The following is a 20,630-nucleotide window of genomic DNA, read 5'->3' as shown; positions in this document are numbered from 1 at the left end:
CAAAGTAGGGTGAAATCAAGGCCTAGGAGGGGGTTTCAAAGTGGCGTGAGGTCCCACGTGTATGGGGACAGGTGACGCTTCACAGAAAAGGGCCGTGTTAACAGAAGAGAGTTAATTCTGAACCGTCACCCTGACCAACAGCACACAATACAGCTTGCACTGACAAAGCAAAAGAAACAGCTCAATCCTTAGAACAACCCATTATAGCACCGGCACTGAGAGCATGACCGAGAACCACAATTTTTTAACTACTTTTGAGTAATGAGATGCATATAAGGTAAAAATCTTTTATTTTCTATAGGTTCAGAAGCATGGCTCACATGTGATCTGCATTTGACATTTCTAGAGGTTCCAGCTTTTTAGGAGATAACGAGAATGAGAAAAACTTACGGCAACGTTCTAACTTTCCTGCTCAAGGTGCAGCTAATGAACACTTCCAGTGACCAGGACTTCCAATCTGCAACACCGCTTTAACTGTCTAAGCTGGAGATAAAGTGTAAACCTGACTACTTAAAATCTTCCCTTGGGATTGAGTTTAGATTGTCTTCATGAAACAAACTGCACCAGTAAAATGGAACCAGTGAGGGCCATCTCAAGGATTGGTATTAAAACAGTAATTCAATTTCAGCACCACAGAAAGCGTTGTGTTCCCAAGTTATCAAGCAGGAGTACTTCTAACACTGTAAGAAACAATTTCGACTTCATAATTTTGATTGGAATTATTTTAAAACGGTCCATTTCTGTGAACTTCTATTAGCAATGAATTCTGAACGCGTATAAAACCCATCTGGGGTTTTCAAGTCAAAACCTCTTCTAGTTAAAAACTTCTATCCATAAAATACGTTTGTATGTTAAGTTTGTTTGTTTGTTTTTTTAATTTTTTTTCCATGTTTTTTATTTATTTTTGGGACAGAGAGAGACAGAGCATGAACAGGGGAGGGACAGAGAGAGAGGGAGACACAGAATCGGAAACAGGCTCCAGGCTCTGAGCCATCAGCCCAGAGCCCGACGCGGGGCTCGAACTCACAGACCGCGAGATCGTGACCTGGCTGAAGTCGGACGCTTAACCGACTGCGCCACCCAGGCGCCCCAGTTTTTTTTTTTTTTTTTTAGGTAGGCTTCACACCCAGCGTGGAGCCCAATGCAGGGTTCAAAGTCATGCCCCTGAGGTCAAGAGTCAGAGGCTTAACTGACTGAGCCAGCCGGGTGCCCTTGCATGTTAATTTTGAATGAAACCCTAATTTATGTTCTAGAATATCTTTTTGAAGATAAGCAGATTGAAAACAACTTGCATGTTGTCCATTTAAGTACTAAAATAGTTATATTCAATTATATCCCAAATCACTAAGATTTATCAGGTGTTCAGCAGACAGGCTCTGTTCTACCCACTCCTCATGGGGCTTATTTAGTCCTGCTGCGAACTCTCCAACCCTACCAGACAACAGGCAGAGAAAAGAAGGGAGCTTGGAAGCTGTCTAGAAACACAAGCCATGGTTTAATAAAAATAAAGAGTGGTTTTATTGATAACATATAATTGCAACTACATTAATATATATTATAAACTTTAAGGATTAGAAACCAATGACTTTATTCTTTACCGAGAATAATCTAGGGTACAGCCATATGTTCTGCGAATCTTACTTCAGCCCCACACAGTGGTCCTAGATCTATTTTTCACAAAATCAGGAAGTCACCATCCAAGCTTTGTATCAGGCCACACGTTTCATTAAGCAGAAATAAGACGTTATGTTTTCTTCAGCAAATACCCCTTTTGTCACATCGTCCTATCTTCTCACATTTATCTTAATATACAAAGCTTAACTTTTCACCCCCAAGATAACGTGCACGTTGGAAAGTGCAAGTCAAGAGACAGCAGCAAAATGCTACTCTGCCCTTTGTATCCTGGATTTTTCATTTTTGCCCCAGACCCCGCTTTATCGTTAAAACTACATGAATCCCACAGTGTGATACTTTAGCAGAAAAGTCTTTTTTGTGTACACGTTACCACAAAGATGGAAAACGTCAAACAGTCCGAGCAAGTGTTTGGCAGACCACAGAAAGGAAAGAGGACCGTGGGAAAAGAAAACGCTTTAGTGTTTTAGAGCTGAAGAGCTTGACGGGAGTCATTCAAATTTCTCATCCCCTTCTTCCACGTCCTTCAGGTTGAGCACTTCCAGAGAACCTTTGCCTTTTGTCTCCTTTTTTATGAGCTCATCGATTTCTCTGAAGCAGCCTGGGTCAATCAGACACACCTGAAACACGGAACACAGGTGCTCAGCAGGTGCAATGGAATGAACACAGCCCCCGCCTTCTCTCAGACACACAGCACGTTCCAGATGTCTCTACTGCTACCGTCCTACAGTGCAAGAACGAAGACAGAGCACAGGGAAGCAGGCAGGGCTCTAGTGTAGCCTCGCTCTTTTAAGTGCACACACAGGCCCCGCGACAGGCGTTAACCTCCCGTCTGAGGTCGTCTCTGGACTCCACAGCCATCAAGTGAAGTGGCTGGAAGAGGAGAGCGTGGTTCTTTTGATCCTACAGTTTAGCGCGAGGATTTACAGTCTGGCGAGAGCACCTCTATTTATCCACATCAGGAGAAAAAGCAGCTTGAAGGCCTATTTAGAAATCACATGTGAAGTTCTGAAAAGACCGGAGAACTTCAGAATGTCAGATGTGTCCCTTCGCGTTTAGGGAGGAATGCCCAACGACCCCGGCCAGAGCTTGTGTATACTGGCGCTGGAGCCAAATCTCAGGGGCGGGTTTGCAGACAACCGAATCTCTGCTGCGTCTGACACTGTGGGGCCAGGACCCAAAGACACCATGCTTTGCCGCGTCTTTAAAATGTTCTATGGGCAATGAGGCCGTCCAACTTTTCGTCTTATTTCCAATTTCCTCATAATAGAAGACTCACCGTAAAATATATTCTCTCGTCTAAACTGAGCATGGATTTAACCAGAAGAAACAAACCATCCCCCCACCCCCAAATCCCAAGTTGTGCTTAATTTAACTATAATTTCATTTTAGTCTGACCTTGAGATTTTTACTTAATTCCAGGTAAGATGTTTCTGGAAATGTCTATTGTTCACACCTTTAAATGTCTGTGACACATTTATGACTAGAAAACAGATGATTCTGGTAACATGGACGCAAAAGAATAAGAATATTTTTATCTTACAATTTCTAACTGCTGACTGTAGTCTTCGCTTTCTATAACCTTGATTAGGGGCTTCAGCTTTTCTTTCAGCTTCTTCCCTTCATTCACTGGAAGAAGGAACCGAAGTCTCATGTGAGCACGTTCGATCTTCATCTTCTCCTTTAACTGCTTTATCACTTCCAAAGCCTGGCGAGACGAAATTGAAAATGTTGGCAATTTCTTTGCTACCTTTGCTGCATTACTTTGTAAGGTATTCAAAACAAAGCAGTTCCCATCCAGCCAAATTAGACGGTGGTTCTTAGGACACAAAGAACATAAACACCCGTAGAAAAGATAAGATAAATTGGACTTGAAGATTACACACTTTTGGGTTTCAAAACACTATTGAGGAAGTGAAGACAGCCCATTAAGTAGGTGAAAATATTAGTCAATCACACATTTGATGAGGTGCTAGTATCCAGAATATATACAGAACTCTTACAACTTGATAATGAAGAAACAAATAAAGAATGGCCAAAGAATCTAAATACTGATTTCTCCAAAGATGACCAAAGGTCAACGGGCACGTGAAAATATGCTGAAATCACTTGTTATTAGGGAAATGCAAGTCAAAACCAGAATAGTACACCCAGGATGGCTGTAATAAGAAAGGTGGATTAACAACAAATATCAAAGATGTGGAGAAATCGGAACCCTTGCACACTGATTGTGGAAATGTAAAATGCCTCAGCTATTTTGGAAAATGGTTTGGCAGTTCCTCAAAAGGTTAAATATAGTTACCATATGACCTAGTAATTCCATTCCTGAGTCCAGAGAAATGAAACACGTCCACACAAAAATTTGCAATGAATTTCAGAGCAGCATTATTCATGATAGCTAAAAAGTAGAAACAACACAAATACCCATCAACAGATGGATGAATCAACAGAATATGGTATTTCCATACAATGGGTTATTGTTGAGTCCCAAAAAGGAATAAAGCACTGATATGTACTACAACAGGTATGAACCTTCAAAGGGCCACACATTGTCTGATTCCATTTATATGAGATGTCCAGAAGAGAAAAGTCCATAAAAACAGAAAACAAATTTGCTGAACAGCTGTGAGGAGTGAGGTATATGAGGTATATGAGGAGTGAGTGCTAATGGCCACAAGGTTTCTTCTGGGGGTGATGGAAACATTCTCAAGTTAGGTAGTAGGGAAGGCCGCAAAAACTTTGTGAATATGCCACTGAATTGTTCACTGTAAAAAGATGACCTTGTATGTCATGTGAATTAGATAGAAATCAAAAAAATCTAAGATGTGGAGTTGAAAGGATTCTTTAAAAATTCAAGTTTTATCTTTAAAGGTTTGACTTGGATAGGAAGATGAGAGCTGTAGTACATTTGTGTTTAGTTAAAAAAAATTCCATTACTTTTCCCTAAAACCCCCATCATTTCCTTCCTCCCTCCCCCTAACCTCCTACCTTACTGCTTCCAAGTAGTATCACTTTATTATCACAGACAGATCATTTTCAATGGTTTCTTCAGAGAAAATTGATTTTCATTTGGATACTTTTTGACATTAAAAATCACTTACCTGCTGTTTTGTACTTTTATTGGTTTTGACTGAATAGTGGATGTCCTTCATGGCTCTCTCTATAAGGATAACAGTGTACGGTCTCTTTGTTTCAGGGTTCACACACTTGTCGGCCACAATGGTTGCAATGTCCCTGAACATCTGCTCCAGCTGTGTATGCCGTTCTTTATCTGATACTTGAACCTCTCCTTTAGTCAAAATCTAAAAAAACCCCAGATTTAAATGTCTTTATTGCACATTATTTGTTAACTGACCACAAGAATTAATAACTTGGGAGAGAAAATTAAATTCCATCCTCTTCAGCTACTCACATATAGGTAATAAATTGAACTTTGCCTAAATGATACACTGGATTATCTTGTGCTCTAAGATACTATTTATTTAGGTGGGGGAAGGGGAAAAGTCAATTTAGGTAAAGGTTGTAAATAGTGAAACCCTTGAAAAGAAAATTTAATTTTAGGTATATTACACTCAAAATATAAAAATGGACAAAAATAAGGTAATTTAGTAGAAAATTTCAGTTTCGGAGACTTTGACAAAATATATTCATGTCCTGCATTATTAAAAATGATGCCACACAAAAAGACTCCCCAAATAATCTGACTAAAACGAGCAGAGAACTCGAATAGACATTTTCTCAAGCAAGACATACAGATGGCCAACAGACACATGAAAAGATGCTGAACATCACTCCAACACCACTCATCATCAAAGGAATGCAAATCAAAGCACAATGAGTTTTCACCTCACACCTATCAGAATGGCTAGAAATCAAAAAAACAAGAAACCAACAAGTGTTGGAGAGGATGTAGAGAAAAAGGAACTCTCAGTGCCCTGTTGGTGGGAATGCAAACTGGTACAGCCGCTGTGGAAGACAGTATAGAGGTTCCTCAAAAAAATAAAAATAGAACTACCATGTGATCTCGTAATTTCACCACTGGGTACTTACCCAAAGAAAATGGAAACACTGATTTGAAAAGATATTTGCACCCCAGTGTTTATTGCAGTATTCTTTTCAATAGCCATGATGCAACCTAAGTGTCCACTGATAGATGAATGGATAAAGAAATAGTATACATACACAATGGAATATTACTCAGCCATAAAAAAGAATGAGATCTTGCCATTTGCAATGACATGGATGGACCTAAATGGTATAACGCTAAGTGAAATAAGTCAGACAAAGAGTAATACCGTATGATTTCACTCCTATTTGGAATTTAAGAAACAAATAAACAAACAAAAAAAGGGCACAAACAAAAAAAGACTCTTAACCATAGTGGTTGCCAGAGGGGAGGTGGGTAGGGAATGGGTGAAATAGATAAAGGGGATTAAGAGGTACAAACTTCCAGTTATAAAATAAGTCACAGAGATGAAAAAACAGCATATGGGATACAGTCAATAAGACTAATAACACTGCTTGGTGACAGGTGGTGACGACACTTATCATGGTAATCACTAAATTACAGAATGCATACAAAAGAACGCACAGTGATGTGTATTGTTGAATCACTATGTTGTACACCTGAAACTAATTCTAACACTATTAATTATACGTCAATTAAAAAAGTGATGTTACTCAGGTCACGCCTAAAAAATAACGATTCAAGTTTAACATACGTTCAAGTACTTCTAACACATAGCTCTTAGAACTCACCTGCTTACAGATTTCTGTCTGGTCATCTGTTCCAAATGCACTGATCAGATCTTCCTTCTTTGCAACTTGACCTTTAGAAACATTTACAAACACTGAGTGGGTCTGTAGAACTTCATCAAGGTCTTTTTCCCTTGTGACAGCAGGAGAGAAAAGTCCTAAGTGAACACACTTGAAACTTGGAAATTCATTCACATTTAAATACAAGACGGTAGTGACATAATAGTAAGAAACAACAAATACTCAGCGAGAGGGAACATTTTCAAAACTCAGAACCGTATCTGTATTCCCACTTACTCACTGGAGAAAAACGTCACGGGATCATGTATGAAACACTGAGCTGTGGGGGCAGAGGGCGGGCTGCTGCCAGGGAATTCCGATCCCTAGATGGCAGCAGCGAAGACACTACGCACTTCGGTGAAAACTACAGGGCAAAGATCTGTGACATCAGGATGTGCTATAGCCACGGAAGTATTTGGAAGACTAGGTCTCCACCCTTTAACATTATTTTGGCAAAAGGGCCATATTTTGGGGATTTCTTGGCTGTGGCTTTCAGGACACCAACCAATTAAAACAAAACTCCGAACCAACAACCCAAACCACACCAATTCAACAAAAAGGGAATCCTGGATTTAGGCGCTAAGCTCGGGAAAGACAGTGACTTTTCACGCTCACTGCAGGAATAAATTGTCCATTTCCTTCCCTGTCAAGACACCAGCTCGAACACTAGGGGCAGGCCGCCTCGGAGGCTACAAGCTCCGGCCAGAGCTCGGACGGAGAGGGTCACTCACACGCCGCTCCGCCAGCCGACGACTTTGTTCTTGTAGCAGGCGATTTCGAAGCGCTTCCCGGCGCGCTTCATCCGTACCACGGCCACATTGGTTAGGCGGATCTGGTTGGTGGGGGTGAAGATCGACATGGTGGCTGCTCACAGCCCTTCCCGGGTCTGGTGAACCAAGGCACACCCGTGCGGCCGGCCGGAGGGACCACCTGCGCCTCGCTGTAACGACCCGGCGGCGCGCGGCACGACCACTACCTACCCGGACGGCCGCCACAATACACCCAGTTGACCTATTGCGCAGGCGTCAGGTGTTGCGGAAACCGGGCGAGGAAAAGTGAGCAACGACGCCTGCGCATTGTGGCTTTTACGACATCGTTCGGCTCGCGACAAGAGAAGCGCTCTTCCTTGATGTAATTTACTTCCGCCAAGGAGCTCTGATTGGCTGGTGATGCTGATGTTTTAGCTACCGGCTGGAAACGTAGAGTCGGTCCCTCAGAGTTCCGCAGGTTTCGGGGTCGCGCCGTCAAACTTCTCTTACGGAAAAATTGTAAAATAAAAAACTTGAGAAAACAGTGTGATGAACCGCCATGAACCCATCGCCCTGCTTCAACGATTATCAACATTTTGCCATTCATGTTCCATTCTCCCTCTTCTTTTTGGTCAGAGTAGTTTAAAGCAAATTATAAGGTTTTAGCTTTACAGTCTGTACTCCTCACAGATGAACGCAACAAGATTAACCATTATTCCTTAATATCATCTACTAGCCAGCCCATAACCCAATTTCTCGAAATAATGCTTTTTCACAATCGGTGTGTTTGAAGTGAGGTCCAAAGGAGACACAGATTACGTCTGGTTGATGATACGCTTTTAATGTGCCCATCTTTCCCAGGTTTCTTTCCTATACCACCACGCCTGTTTTGACCCTGCTTCCCTCTAGACCCGCCCCTTGCACCTCTGAGCCAATCCGAGAGGAGCCGGGAGCGCTCGGGCTACCTAGCTTGGATCTCTAAGCGGGGCTTCTCTCTGGGCCCGCCCCTTCCCCCTCTGAACCAATCCGGACGGGCTGGCGAGTGGCATGGCTGCCCCCAGCTCTCCGGGCTCCGGGTATACTGGTAATGCTTCAAGATAGTTCTGGTCGTCTCCCGGTGTCCGAGCCAGGTTCTTCAGGTCTGCAGTCCTAGTCTATCGGGCCGCAGAGCCTGGGCTCTGAGGAGAATGGGTAAGCCGTCACCACCACCCCCTCCCCCCGCCCCCCGACAGGCAAAATCGTGGAGGGGAAGGAGAGAGGGAACCGTTTTTCTCACTCTCTCCTGGCGGAGTGGCGTCCTCGAGGACCGTCCTTCAGAGGTTGTTGCACTTGTCAGCCCGGGACAGGAGCCATTGACAGCAAGGGAGGATTGATCCTTGCTTTTGACCTGGCTGTTGCCTCATGAGGTTAGGGGATGAGTTCAGAAGGAACTGTGCTTCTGACCTCAAGGAAAACGCATAGAGAACTGCCCACTTTCTTTACCCACGTGTTTGGTGGCTTTTGGTCTTTTCCAGGGTGGAGCAGCAACGGCAAAGCCCATGTTTGTTTTTTCCACGGTGGACCAGCACCTGTAAACCCCAGAATTTAGGCTTCGCCTTTTGAAATTGCCTCCAGTTCAACATTTGAGGCCAGGTCCATTCATACGTCTTTCCAAAAAACGGGGTGTGAGATCCATTGCGAGTAACAGTGGGTCTTTAAAGTAAAACTAGAGCAAAGAGAATAGTATTTTTTAAAGCTTTTCTTATGGAGTACTCAAAACACAGCAGAGTTAATTCCACGTAAAGTGTTTTGACTTTGTTCACTTCTCTTGCTTCCAAGTGCTATACCCAAATGAAGGTACAATTTTGTGTTTTTCTGAGTTAGCATCGTTACGGTAATTTTATCACATGACCACATGCAGTTGTATATTATTTTTATTAGAGTTGATTTTTTTAGAATTCTTAGCCGGGTTGTTGAATATGAAGGTTGGTTTTATTTTATTTTTTAATGTTTATTTTTGAGAGAGAGACAGAGACAGAGAGAGACAGCATGAGCAGGGGAGGAGCAGAGAGAGAGGGAGACACAAAATCCAAAGCAGGCTCTCCAGGTTCTTAGCTATTCAGCACAGAGCCCATTGCTGGGCTTGTGACAGCTTAGAGCCAGATGTGGGGCTCGAACTCATGGAGTATGAGGTCATGACCTGAGCTGAAGTCAGATGCTTAACTGAGCTACCCAGGCGCCCCTATTTTATTTTTTATTCTTAAAATAAGGATGGGCAGCTTTGTATATGTAACTTTATGTAAAATTACATGTATGTATTTTTTAAATTTAGATCCTTCTTTGGATACATGGAACTTCTCTTCACCTTTAATATCATTATGGATAAACAGGTTTTACATATATTTGGGCTTTGCCTTTGGCATTAGCCTTTGGATTTGTTTCCAGATTGTCATCAGGAAGCAGGTAAGTGGAGTTGGTTTTTATAGGAGAGAATTAAGGCATTAGATTTATAGAGAATTTAGAGTACAGATTTTCTAAGGTTTTCAGAAAAGCTAAAAGGAACTTTTCAGTCACTTTTATGTTTGGTCTCTACACAGGTTTTTTTTTTTTTTATGCCTAAAAATTTTATTCTCAGTTTTTAAAGACAAATTTATTATGAAATAAGTTATTTATGTTTTCTTTGATGGGCTGTGGATGTTTTACTCTTGAGATACAGGAAGAGTTCATAATGAAAAATTAAGCCTTCATAAGAAAAATCTATTTAGCACTTTTAAAGAGTAGTAGTCTTCTGTTTTCTTACCACTAATTAAGGATTGGAAAGTAAGTTCCTAGTCTTATTTCGATAAAGCACATTATGGATGAATGTGTGTATAGTTAGTTCTGTCCTGGAGGAATTGGGAATCTTTATAGCCTTAAGGATCGTAGGTCCAGCCTTTAAAGGACCTAATTATATCAAGGGGTTAATATTTGAGGAGTACACCAGAAAGATTAAGAGAATAGTAAAATCGGTTATTGTCTGTGCTGTCATCACTACTGAAGTTAGGAAAAGACTCAAACTTGATGGATTTTGTGTAGTTGTTTATCTTCAAGGGCAAGAACTCAAAGGATGAATCTGTTCCAAAAGCAACTCGGGATTTGATGACAAATGGTTATATCTCTCTTCAAAAGAAGGACATCTTAGTGTCTGGAGTGAAGATTTTCTATGGTTCCCAGACTGGAACAGCGAAGGTGAGAACTTCATATGATATTTTTCTCTGGGTTTCTTGATCTTTTAGAAGATCGCTTAAAGGTATCCATTCACAGTGAACTGAATCGGTCTTCTAATTTTTTTTTTTTTTCTTTTAAATCTTCTTTTTTCCCTTCCTCAGCATACCTTTTTCCTTCCCGGGGCATTGTGTGAGTTTTTAACCCTTGTGCCCAATTCCAGCCTTGTGCCCAATTCCAGCCCAATTCCAGTCTGATGGTCACTGTCCTGAGGGGTTTTGTGCTGAAGCTTGCTTCTGCCTCAGCAGAATGGAGAGTTCTAAGCCTATTACTGATGGCGGGTGCAGAAGTAGGGGATAGTGAAAAGAGCATGTCAGCAGTAGCGTCCAGTATGGGATGGGGCCCTGACTTTTTCGACGTCACACATCTACTTAATAAAATGTGTTTTGATTTAATAGTGTTAAAAGTGTTAACAGTAGACATCGAATACTGTTTAAAGTAGATATGTGCTGCGGATATATTTGCTGTTGGCTACTTTGTTATGAAGGTCACAGCTATTTAGTGCTTTTTAGGAAAAGATTCTAAGGCGAAGGTGAAAATGAAGTTAAAAAGTCAGTGTCAACTGATTTTTGTGGGGTACTAAAGAGGGTCGTACTGCCCTCTTGTGGATGTTTTGTAGAATAATATTTCTTCGCTTTTCAGAACTCCAGTGTAGGCTTTGTGCCACATCATAGTTGAAGGTCACTTAACATTAAGGGTTCAGCCTTAAGCAACAGAGGTGGGGAACCAGAAGAAATGTAAAAAAGGCATCTGAGCAGCCAAAACAAAGTCCTTTTATGTTACTCATAGAAGATCTCAAAGCCTCTCTTTATGTGTGTTTTTAATTTTTTTAAAAGATCAAATTGACACTTGAAGACTGTAACATCCAGGTGTGTGGAGGGTTCATACCGAAAAGTACTTTCTAGTGAATCTCTTTTTAACTATTTCTTCTTTTTGATTCCTCTGATGGCTGTTTCTTTATGCTGTGTTTCTAGATTGATCAATGTTGGATAAAAGTTATTGACTTCTTGTATTAGTTAACACAGACTTTCCTCAAATATCAGTTGTTGGCCTCTTGGCTTAATGTCGTTGGCCATCTCATTGTTGATACGGGTTAGATGACCCTCCTAAAAGCTATGCCATCTGAATTTCTTTATTCTGCTTTCACATTTAATGGCTTCATATTTGCTGGGTGTAGATTAGTTTTTCCTTACAGCTTTGAAGGCATCACTTCATTGTCTTACCCCGGTCAGTGTTGTTGATGAAAAAGCTAGTCTCCTCATTCCTTTGTAGATGACTTGATTTTTGTTTCTGGAAGCTTTTAGAGTCATGTCTTTGTCCTTGAGGTTTGGAACTTTTTTGAGATGGTGTCTAGGTTGGATCTTTTTTCAGCTGTTGTGCTGGACACTTGGGCTCTTTTGAAGATTTGTAAGCATTTCTGCTAATGTTTTTGGGCATATTTTTTCCCTTCCATTTTCTGTTTTTTTTTCTTTTTTATTAAAAAAATTTTTTTTTAATGTTCATTTTTGAGAGAGAGAGAGTGAGAGAGACGGAGATAGAATGTGAACAGCAGAGGGGCAGAGAGAGAGGGAGACACAGGATCCGAAGCAGGCTCCAGGCTCTGAGCTGTCAGCATAGAGCCAGAAGCGAGGCTCGAACTCACAAACCATGAGATCATGACCTGAGCCGAAGTTGGTCGCTTAACTGACTGAGCCACCTAGGCTTCCCATTTTTATTTTATTAAAAAAATTTTTTTTTAAACTGTTTTTTTTCTTTCTGTCATTTGTGTTGGCTGGATGTTAGAGCTTTTGGATGGCTTCTTTGTCTTAAATCTTTTCTCTTTTGTAACTCTTTTTCTTTCCACTTTGAGGTTGTGGGATTTCAATTCCAAATCTTTTTGAATGTTTTATTTTGGTTCTTACGTTTTTAGTTGCAAACACACCATTTTGTTCGTTTTTTTTCTACCCCTCCCCCCCAATTTTGTTCGTTTTTAAAACATGTTTATTTATTTTTGAGAGAGAGCTCGTGCACATGAGTGAGTGGGGAAGGGGCAGAGAGAGGGGGACAGAGGAGCCCAAGAAAGCTCCATGCTGACAGCAGAGAGTGTGATGTGGGGCACAAACTCAAGAACTGTGAGATTAGGACCTGAGCCAAAGTCAGACACTTTCTGACCTTGCCATTTTTCTTTCCTTCTGCTTGTTCTCATCAAATTCCTGGTGAACCATGGTTTTCTGTTCATTTTTAGACAGAATGATGGGCTAGCTGGTGTGGGTTTTCTCTGTTCTTGTGTGAACAGATGTGTGTTCTTTAATTATAAATTTTTCACCGGACGCTCTGTGCAGGGTGGGTCAGAGCATACCGTGTGACCTATTGGCCCCATATCTCCCTCTAACTGCCATCTCAGATTTTTTTTTTTAAGAGTAAAGCGCCTTGAAAATATCTGCCACTATCTCTAAATCTCCAATTGCCCTACTCCTGTTTTTCTTGGACCACTCTTGTCAGGCTTCTATGCCCTGACGTGTTCCCGGTGCTTTCCATATTGCTAATTAGTTCTCACCTTTCATCTTACTTGGCATTCTTCTCTAGGTCATCCTCCTGCTTGGCCAGGGCTAGTCTTCCTTACTTACCATCTGCTAATTTCTCCTCTGCTTGGCCTCTAAAGGTAGGAGTGTCCCAAGGCTCCGTCCTTGAGACCCTGTCTCTATTTGCACTCACTGTGCTCTCTAAGGGATCTTATTATCTAGACTATGTTCTTGCCTCTAGATACAATTTGGCAGACTTTTTCTGTAAAGGGCAAGCCATTTTATTTTTTACGCTACGTATGTGTAGGTATTTAGGCTTTTAGTTTTTGTGGGCCAAACAGTCTTTGTTGCAGCTGCTCAGCTCTGCTGCCTTGGCGTGGATGCAGCCACAGACAATATGTAAATTAAGTGACATGACTGTATCCCTGTAACTTGCACCTGTAGAACCAAACGGAGGGCTGGATTTGACCTGCTGGCCTTCGTTTGTATGCGCTGAGGGCCTCTGAATTTATGGTTTTCATCTGAACTGTTCTCCTCAACTCCAGACTCCCATGTCCAGTTACCTATCTTAGATCTTTATGTGATGTCTAGTAGGCATCTCAGAATTCAGATGCTCAAACTGAACTCCCGAGTTTTTTGTCCAGACCTTTTTCACTTCTTTACCAACTTCATCTTTCCAGTTGCCTAGCTCAAAGAAAACCTTTGGCTTCTCTCTTTTTCCTACTCCCCTCCCCCCATGCAATTTGTCAGCAAATGCTGTTTGTTCTACTTCCACAATGGATCCAGGTGCCAGTCACTTCTCAGCACTGTGGCTCGGGGCACCCTCAGATTTTGTCTGGATCACTGCAGTCACGTCCCCTTCATTCAGTGCCGCTCGGCCCCTCCCTCGGCTTCAGGGCCCTCTCAGCTCCGCGGCCAGAGGGACTCTGAAAACTTAAGTGGAACTACATTCCCAGCAGTGACCTCCTCATTCACTTAGAGTAAATGCCAAAGCCCTCACAGTGGCCAGGAAGCCCTCACGTCTGGTTTTCCATTATCTCTTTTACCTCATTTGCTTGGTACCCCCCAGTCCCCCCCAGGGTTGTGAACCTCTTTGCCAAGCCTGCCCCCTCCTTTAGGCCTTTTCACTTCCATGTTACCTCTGTTTGGGGTAGCCGCATGGCTGGCCCTCTCATTTCCTTCAGGTTTGGCTCAAATCTTTGTCTTTGAGACCACTTCTCCAATTCTGATACCAGCTACCCAGAGTTTTTGTCAGATTCCACAGGTATAAGGGCCCAGTCTACAAGACTTGTCTCCACTTCAGATGCCAGGGGCCACTAGTCCCAGGGGCCACCTGCGCTTGTGACTGGAACAGCTATAAGTTCGATCCCACGGTCCTCCTTAGGTTCGATAATTTCCCGGAACGATTCACAGAACTCAGGAATTGCCTGACTGGCTACATCTACTGGTTTCTTGTAAAGGACACAAGACAGACACAGACAAATGGCAGACATGCATAGGGCAAGGTATGGTGGACAGGAATGGCTCAGAGCTTCTGGACCTTCTCTGTGCACCACCTTCTCAGTGTAACAATGTGTTCACCAACCCAGAAACTCCCTGAAACCTGTCCGTTAGAGGTATTAATGGACATTTCAAATCATTGGCCATTGATAATTGAACTCACTGGGAACGATGGTACTGAAAGTTCTAAATCTCTAATCATGTTGTTGGTTTTGTGACGACCAGCCTCCCTCCTGTAGCTACCTGGGGCCTGCCTCCCCATAAGTTACTTCATTAGGATACCGAAGTCAGTAAGTTCCAAGGGTTTTAGGACCTTTGTGCCTGGAACTAGGGGCAAAGACGGAATATGTGTATGCATATTTTTATCTTATATACCTGTTCTGACACTCCCTGTGTATAAAGACAACTATCGTCATACCTGTAATACTGTATTCTTACCCTTTACCCCGATTTATTTTCTTCCATAGCACTGGTCATCCTCTGATTAACTATGTGTTTTCTTATTTCTTTGCTGTGTATCTGTGCATTAGAATGCAAGCTCCCTGAAGGCAGGGACCATGTGTGTCTTGTTCACTGTTGTGTAATATTTCCCAGAACTGAGACTGGCATAGTAGATGCCCAGTAAATTAATAGATGCTTGGTAGGCTTGGCTTTAATCCTGGGAGCTTAGGCTACTTAGCAAAAAATAGGAAGGCATTTTCCAGAGTGCCGACACCTGGCTAGAGGTTTGTGCTTTCCCCAAACGTTGGGTTCATTTTGTTTGGAGAAGAGCTAGCAGGTGTTTTGTCTGGGGGGTAAAGGGTGGATGTTGCCCAGGCTCTGTGTGCACTTGTTCCATATACAGATTGTCTACTGATGGGCTCTTCTCTGCCCAGGGTCCCCCCCAGCTTTGGTGTAGTGGCTGACTCTGAGCCCAGAACCCCTCTGGGGTTCTGTCAGGAACATGGACTGTCCCCTAGGGCTTTCTCCTCCTTGTCAACCTGCTTCTGTTTGCTTTTTATCTTTCAGAAACGTGTCAGATTTCTTACATCCCACATTCTCTTCCCTCTTCAGGATTTCTTACCTCCTCTATGTTTATTCTAGTGGGGCAAAGCAGCTGGAATGTCAAAAGCCAATTTAGATTTAGTCCCGTATATGTACTTACAGAGTGAGAACAGCACAGTTGAATGATTGATCTCCATAAAGATGCTTGGGAAAATGGTAGAAGTGAGAATAGCGTTTGGGTTTATGATGATAAATGTCAGTGACTGCAAAAAGTTTTTCATGATAAACGCCTATTCCCTTGCCGGCAGAGGTAAATTAAGACTGTACTTTGCTTATTTAGCTCTTCAAAGAGTTTATGTGTTTTTTTTTTTTTTTTTTTTTTTTTCCCATTAGGGATTTGCAGCAAGTCTTGCTGAAGCAGTTACCTCCCTAGGTCTGCCTGTGGCAGTTATTAATCTCCAAGAATACGATCCAGATGATCATCTAGTAGAAGAGGTTGGTAATTGTGTTAAGTTTTTCTTCAGTCCAAACTCTCAAATGTGACTGACCTCCTGCATTCTGGGATAAATAGAATCTTCAGAACAAATTTCGTTTTCATGCTAAGGCATTTCAGTGGGCTGAGTTTGCAGGGTCAGTTAGAGGTGTTGAATATATGGTGTGGGACCCGTCCCTCTGGCATGTGGTCTCTCCTGGGGTGGGGAAGCTTGGTGGCTTGAAGTTCCCTCCTCCCTCCTGAACCAACCTCATAATCCAGGGAAGATTGTGATTGATGGCAGTGTGCAGAGCACGTGAACCACGCGTGAGATTGCTGAGAGGTCAGGAGCCACTTGGGTAGCAGAAAGGATGGGTTTGGGACTTACAGAAGTCTCTCACTACCTGCGTGACCTCCGTGCATTACTTAATTATCTGCGTGGGTTTAATTTCTTCACCTGAGAAATGCCCCTTGCTCTCGTCTAGTTACGCTCAGAGAAGTTTGCCTTACAGCACTGATTCTCAAGGCATGGTCCTCGAACCAGCATTCTCAGCATCTCCTGGGAACTTGTTGGAAATGCAGGCCGGCCCCGCTGAATCAAAGTCTGGATGGGGAACTGTATTTTTACAGGTGCTCCAGGTGATTCTGAAGCAGCTAAAGTTGGAGAAGCACGTAGAGCAGGGGTTAATGAACTACTTCTGTAAGGGGCCAGATAGTAAATATCATCTGATTTGGGCGCTGTGCACACAGTTCTGCCTTTGAGGCACAAAACAACCATAGGCAATGTAAATGAATGAGTGTGCTGTGTTCTACTAACACTTTGTTTTTAAAAAAAACAGGCAGTGAGCTGGATTGGGCCTATGGGACATAGTTTGCCAGCCCCTTCTTAGTCGATAGCCTCCTAGCTGTAACTGTCCATTTCTTTCTCCCATAAGAAAATGGTGGGGTGCAAATGAGTGACCTTGAATCTGCTCAGAATTTCTTGTGAAAAATTATTAGCAAACTTTGAGATTTGATTATTTTTTTTACCATCAAAATATTTTATTGGGATTTAATTATTAATAAAGGATTGCTTATAACTTATCTCATGACTTGGAATGTAAAAACAACATTTTTTTAAAGGTTTGTTTATTTATTTACTTAGAGAGAAAGGATGTGAATGAAGGAGGGGCAGAGAAAAGGGAGAGAGGATCCCAAGCACACTCCACATTTGATCTCATGACCGTGAGATCTTGACCTAGGCCGATATCAAGAGTTGGCCACTTAACTGATTGAGCCCCCCAGGCGCCCCATGACTCGGAATTTTTGAGGTTCATTCAAGCAGATTGGAATACCATGGCTAGCAGGACTGAAGGCGTATTTTGTTTCCCCGTGTAGATGATAGTGCCACGTGTTAAGTTACCTTACATTTAAAAAGTTTATTACATTAATTTTTCAGATAGTTTTAATGAGATCTTTCTGTTTTTCTTCCTGACTGATTTGGATTTTGTTTCCAGTAGGGCAGTTGGAGATGATAGGAGCTTATAGTCTGAGGACTGGAATGGAATATATAGTTAAGGGCACCAGGGGTGTATTGGCAGGGGCAATGGACTGGGTTTTCTCCCTGTGCAAAGTGTTCTTGCTCTGTTTTCTTCCACTTTTGAAAGTGAGTTAACATTTTGAAAGCACCCTGTGCCCTTAGAGATTAGTATTAATGTGGATGTCAGCATTTTAAAAAGGGATTTTCTTCACTGGTAAGTTATATTGTGAATATTCTTCTGAAATAATTACTTTCTTGGTTAGGTTACTAGTAAAAACGTTTGTGCCTTCGTGGTTGCTACGTATACTGATGGTCGACCCACTGAAAGTGCAGAGTGGTTCTGCAAATGGTTAGAGGAGGCATCCAGTGATTTCCGATTTGGCAAAACTTACCTGAAGGGTATGAGATATGCTGTATTTGGCCTGGGAAATTCTGCCTATGCGAACCATTTCAACAAGGTAGGTACAAAGTAGGTGTATGTTGAATTGTAGGGATAAATTCTCTTTTAATAAAAAAAAAAAAATTCATACACACATTTGTGTGTGAAATAATCCACAAACTTTGGTACTTAATAATAAACTTGTTGTGTTACTCTATTATAATGGGGAATTGTTACACATATGTATCCAAGGTTGGTGCATAGTAGGCGGTCAGTAAATTTTATTGAGTAAAATGCTTATACCTCCTGTTGTCTAGTGTCTTAGTGGCCTGGATTTACGGTCATTGAGTCTAGTCTGCTGTCCCCAGGCAAGACCTTGTGGATGGAAGATCAGTGGTTCTTTGGACTGTGTCAGCTGCCTGTTCTATAGTTGAACAACCTTTATGGCTCAGGCTAACTCTGAATACCGTTGAGCTCGTTGTCTTTTAATGATTAATTTTTTTTAATGCTTATTTATTTTTGAGAGATAGAGACAACACGAGTGAGGGAGGGGCAGAGAGAGAGGGGGAGACACAGAATCTGAAATGGATTTGGGCTCCAGCTTGGGAAAGGTGAGATCATGACCGAGGCTGAAATCGGACGCTTAACCGACTGAGCCACCCAAGCGCCCCAATCATTAATTTTTAAAGGGAAATAGAAGAAAAGCATTTGCTGCCTTTTATGTAGTAAGACATTGTTTTGTTTTCCTAGATCTTTTTTCTAAATGCAATTAAATTGGGCTCCTTTTCTTTTGCGTTCTATTCTCTATACTTTAAGTAATAAAAATATAGAGCCTCTCCATTACTTGAGATTCTAAACAGTTACTGGAACTTTTTGTATATGTACCTCTTCTCAAAATTGGGCCCAGCCAGGCTCACCTGTCTTTGGTAGAATGTGAGTAGAGGTGAAAGTAGAGATCTTCTTTTGAGCTTGTTTTCATTCAGTTGTTATATCAAGATGTGTATTTCTGGCTATATTTTCAAAGGAATTAGAAAAAAAAAAAAGGTAAAATTCAGATATGTAAGTGTTTAATGCCTTGACACTCACAAAGCCTGTTAAGTTTTGAACTCTCTCTCTCTTTTTTTTTTTAATTTAGTTTGTGAGAGAGAGGGAGAGAGCCACGAGTACGAGCAGAGGAGGGGCAGAGAGAGAGAGAGGGAGAGAATCCCAAGCAGGCTCCTTGCTGTCAGTGCGGAGCTCCACACAGCTGTGAGATCCCGAGTGGAGTTGAAATCAAAAGTAGGATGGTTAACCAACCCAGGCGCCCCTTAAGTTTTTGAGCTCTTAACCATGCATCTTGGCAATCCCTGTACCTCAGCCTAACTGCTTCTTACTGCAACACGTTCAAGTTCTGAATTTATAAAGCCGTGAGTCGTGCCAAACGGGCTGCACTTTCTTATTAAAGTGGGCTTTGCTACATTTTGAATCTCATTTTGCTAATGAGTTATTTTATTCTGACCATGACTTAGAATAGGAGTTTTCAGAGTCTTTTTTTAGGTAGTAATCTTAACCTTAATAAAAGGGTTTGTCTGTCCCTTTGTTTAAAAAAAGTCTTTTGCAAGGTGCCTGGGTGGCTCAGTCAGTCGAGCGTCTGACTTCAGCTTAGGGTAATCTTGGCAGTTCATGAGTTCGAGCTCCGCATCGGGCTCACTGCTGTCAGTGTGGAGCCCGCTTCGGATCCTCTGTACCCCCGCTTTTTGTCCCTCCCCCACTTGCACTCTAAATTTTTTTTAATGTTTATTTATTTTTGAGAGAGAGAGAAGCAGAACATGAGCAGGGGAGGGCAGAGAGAGAGAGAGGGAGACAGAATCTGAAGCAGGCTCCAGGCTCTGAGCTGTGAGCACCGAGCCCCACGTGGGGCTCGAACCCACACACTATGAGATCATGACCTGAGCCGAAGTCAGACGCTTAGCCGACGGAGCCACCCGGGTGCCCCGAGACATTGAAAAAATAACAATAAAATAAAGTCTCTTGCAGAATCTTGTCCTAATGTAACCAGTGTAGCGTTTCAGGTTGCGGCTGGGGCTGGAGGGCCTGCTGCCCTTCGGCTAAGCTCCCTTTTCCCAACAGCAGCCAGTGACAGGGGTCCCCGAGGATCATGGACCTTTTGCAGAGCAGTCTACAAGCCTGTGATGCCGAGGATTATCTGTCTTCTTGCAGGTTGGCAAGAATGTCGATAAGTGGCTCTGGATGCTTGGTGCTCACCGTGTGGTGGCTAGAGGGGAGGGTGACTGTGACGTGGTTAAAAGCAAACATGGCAGCATTGAAGCCGACTTCAGAGTTTGGAAGACCAAGTTCATCTCCCGGCTACAGGCACTTCGGAAAGGAGAGAGAAAACCCTGTGGCGGCAACTGCAAGAAAGGCCAGTGTGAATCATCTGCGGTACGGAGCCTCTGTGTCCCTGTCTCGCTGCTTTCCCCTGGTGTTTGGAGGTGCTGAACCTCACCTCTGCCCGGAGAAGCGCCTTCTCTGGCTTCTAGTTAGAGAGAAGCTCTGAGACTCACGCGGTGGCGTTTTAGAGAGAGAGCGGCCTTAAGAGTGAAGCCAGTTTGTGCTGTGTGCCTTCCCACCTCTCCTATTTAATAGTTACGTGGCCAGCAGGTGGTTAATAGTTAATAGTTACACGGCCAGAGGCCTGAAGTTAGCTGAGCCCCTGTCCTCGTGTCCCCTAACCACATCCTCCTGCTGACCTGTCTTACTGAACGATTCCTTTAGTCACTCAGACTGGAAGGCTGTCCCATCCTAGATTCCTGTCTTCTGTCCCTCACATTCTAAACAAGTCTCTTGGCTCCTGGTT

The 20,630-nt window shown here is 42.6% G+C and overlaps 2 protein-coding genes across 5 annotated transcripts in view; one reads left to right on the top strand and one right to left on the bottom strand.

The window, feature by feature from the left end:
• Positions 1–1,494: 1,494 nt before the first annotated feature.
• SBDS (SBDS ribosome maturation factor) lies at positions 1,495–7,514 on the bottom strand. The gene is made up of 5 exons (XM_003998602.6): positions 7,179–7,514; positions 6,391–6,520; positions 4,734–4,934; positions 3,176–3,340; positions 1,495–2,252 (listed from the first exon to the last, which is right to left on the bottom strand). The coding sequence occupies exons 1-5, from the start codon at positions 7,304–7,306 to the stop codon at positions 2,124–2,126; spliced, it is 753 nt and encodes a 250-aa protein (XP_003998651.1). The 5' UTR covers positions 7,307–7,514; the 3' UTR covers positions 1,495–2,123.
• Positions 7,515–8,201: 687 nt separating this feature from the next.
• LOC101083473 (S-adenosyl-L-methionine-dependent tRNA 4-demethylwyosine synthase TYW1) overlaps positions 8,202–20,630 on the top strand; it is a 212,081-nt gene continuing 199,652 nt past the window's right edge. The window contains exons 1-7 of one of the 4 annotated variants that reach the window (XM_045048333.1): positions 8,203–8,387; positions 8,711–8,828; positions 9,508–9,638; positions 10,251–10,403; positions 15,818–15,919; positions 17,679–17,873; positions 19,994–20,215. In XM_045048333.1, coding sequence (XP_044904268.1) covers positions 10,314–10,403; positions 15,818–15,919; positions 17,679–17,873; positions 19,994–20,215 — 609 coding nt within the window. In that variant the 5' untranslated portion in view covers positions 8,203–8,387; positions 8,711–8,828; positions 9,508–9,638; positions 10,251–10,313. Of the gene's footprint in view, positions 8,388–8,710; positions 8,829–9,507; positions 9,639–10,250; positions 10,404–15,817; positions 15,920–17,678; positions 17,874–19,993; positions 20,216–20,630 lie in introns of all 4 variants that reach the window. The other 3 variants (XM_023247040.2, XM_023247039.2, XM_023247038.2) reach the window with 3 other exon arrangements.

The sequence above is a fragment of the Felis catus genome, chromosome E3 (assembly GCF_018350175.1).
Source record: "Felis catus isolate Fca126 chromosome E3, F.catus_Fca126_mat1.0, whole genome shotgun sequence".
NCBI classification, from domain to species: Eukaryota; Metazoa; Chordata; class Mammalia; order Carnivora; family Felidae; genus Felis; species Felis catus.
Note: the sequence above shows the minus strand (reverse complement) of the source record. Positions and strands in the feature narration are given on the sequence as shown.

Excerpts from the sequence above, each read along its gene's own strand:
- SBDS (XM_003998602.6), bottom strand. The coding sequence starts at position 7,306 with ATGTCGATCTTCACCCCCACCAACCAGATCCGCCTAACCAATGTGGCC. Across the intron at positions 6,521-7,178 it reads GTCGGCTGGCGGAGCGGCGT|GGAAAAAGACCTTGATGAAG; the intron begins GTGAGTGACCCT and ends TGCTGTCACAAG. Across the intron at positions 2,253-3,175 it reads ACAGTCAGCAGTTAGAAATT|GTGTGTCTGATTGACCCAGG; the intron begins GTAAGATAAAAA and ends TCCGTGTTTCAG.